The 2304-nt window shown below is 43.3% G+C and overlaps 1 protein-coding gene across 1 annotated transcript in view; it reads right to left on the reverse strand.

Annotated features, from left to right (window-relative positions):
* LOC116356523 (keratin-associated protein 5-1-like) overlaps nt 1-1379 on the reverse strand; it is a 5884-nt gene extending 4505 nt beyond the window's left edge. The window contains exon 1 of the mRNA XM_031802235.1: nt 1370-1379. Within this exon, the coding sequence (XP_031658095.1) occupies nt 1370-1379 (10 nt within the window). The remainder of the gene's footprint in view (nt 1-1369) is intronic.
* Between the last annotated feature and the right edge of the window lie 925 nt (nt 1380-2304).

A 2304-nucleotide genomic window follows, 5' to 3' on the forward strand; every position in this document is an offset into this window, starting at 1 on the left:
AGCTGAGTGTGAAACACAAATTATTGATGTACCAGTAACCTACTTAGTTATGTAACTACAGCTATTATGTATGCAGAATTGTGCGCGTTAGAGCTGAGGAATGCTGGGTATGTTTACCTAGAGGAGAGTGGCACTCCCTAACACCCTCCCTCCATACTCTCTGCTCTCTTTCTCTTCTCCTCTCTCACTTATCCTGTCTCACTTCTTCTCTCCTTCTTGTCCTCTCTCCTCTTCTCCTCTCTCTCTTCTCCTCTCTCTCCCCTTCTCCTCTCTCTCTTCTCCTCTCTCTCCCCTTCTCTTCTCCTCTCTCCTCTTCTCCTCTCTCTCTTCTCCCTTGTCGCTTCTCCTCTCTCCTCTTCTCCTCTCTCCCCTTCTCCTCTCTCTGCTCTCTCTCCTATTCTCCTCTCTCCTCTTCTCCTCTCTCTCCTCCTCTCTGTCTTATCTTCTCTCTCTTCTCCTCTCTATTTTCTCCTCTCTCTCTTCTCCTCTCTCTTCTCTTCTCTCTCTTCTTCTCTCCTTCTTCTCCCTGGCCTGCTACTTATCATTTATAATTCACAGACTGTCTTGTTTTTTTATACTGCTCAGAATTACCTCACCTAACCTTAACTCACCTTTACTCTCGTTGAGAAGCAGAAAATTCCCCCCCTTTCTTTCCAGTTTACATAAGGAGATGGGGGTATGGAGACACACAGGTTGCAATGGTACAGGGAGGATGTAGGGAGGAGGCGAGGGGGGAGAGAAAAGAGGGTTGAGGGGGTAGGTAGTAGGCGAGGGGGAGAGCATAGAGGGTTGAGGGGGTATGGGGGGTTGGGAGGTGAAGGAGGATGAGACACAGAGACACAGAGACACAGAGACACAGAGAGACAGAGAGACAGAGAGACAGAGAGACAGAGAGACAGAGACACAGAGAAACATATAGACACAGAGACACAGAGACAAAGAGACACAGAGAAACATATAGACACAGAGACACGTAGACACAGAGACACAGAGACACAGAAACACAGAGACACATATAGACACACAGAGACACAGAGACACAGAGAAACATATAGACACAGAGACACAGAGACACATAGACACATATAGACACAGAGACACATATAGACACAGAGACACAGATACACATATAGACACAGAGCCACAGAGACACATATTGACACAGAGACACAGCGACACATATAGACACAGAAGACACAGAGACAAAGAGAAACATATAGACACAGAGACACAGAGAAACATATAGACACAGAGACACAGAGACACAGAGACACATATAGACACAGAAGACACAGAGACAAAGAGAAACATATAGACACAGAGACACAGAGACACAGAGAACCATATAGACACAGAGACACAGAGACACAGATAAACATATAGACACAGAGACACAGAGACACAGAGACACAGAGAAACAGAGACACATATAGACACATATAGACACAGAAGACACAGAGACAAAGAGAAACATATAGACACAGAGACACAGAGATACAGAGAAACATATAGACACAGAGACACAGAGATACAGATAAACATATAGACACAGAGACACAGAGACACAGAGAAACATATAGACACAGAGACACAGAGACACAGAGACACAGAGAAACATATAGACACAGAGACACAGAGACAAACAGACAAAGATAAACATATAGACACAGAGACACAGAGACACATATAGACACAGAAGACACAGAGACAAAGAGAAACATATAGACACAGAGACACAGAGAAACATGTAGACACAGAGACACAGAGAAACATATAGACACAGAGACACAGATAAACATATAGACACAGAGACACAGAGACACAGATAAACATATAGACACAGAGAAACATATAGACACAGATACACAGAGACACAGAGAAACATATAGACACAGATACACAGAGACACAGAGACAAAGAGAAACATATAGACACAGAGACACAGAGACAAAGAGAAATATATAGACACAGAGACACAGAGAAACAGTGGGACACAGAGACACAGAGACACAGAGAAACATATAGACACAGAGACAAAGAGAAACATATAGACACAGAGACACAGAGACACAGAGAAACATATAGACACAGAGACACAGAGACACAGAGAAACAGTGGGACACAGAGACACAGAGAAAAATATAGACACAGAGACACAGAGACAAAGAGAAACATATAGACACAGAGACACAGAGAAACATATAGACACAGAGACACAGATAAACATATAGACACAGAGACACAGAGACACAGAGAAACATATAGACACAGAGACAAAGAGAAACATATAGACACAGAGACACA

This window comes from Oncorhynchus kisutch, linkage group LG2 (genome assembly GCF_002021735.2).
Source record: "Oncorhynchus kisutch isolate 150728-3 linkage group LG2, Okis_V2, whole genome shotgun sequence".
NCBI lineage: Eukaryota > Metazoa > Chordata > Actinopteri > Salmoniformes > Salmonidae > Oncorhynchus > Oncorhynchus kisutch.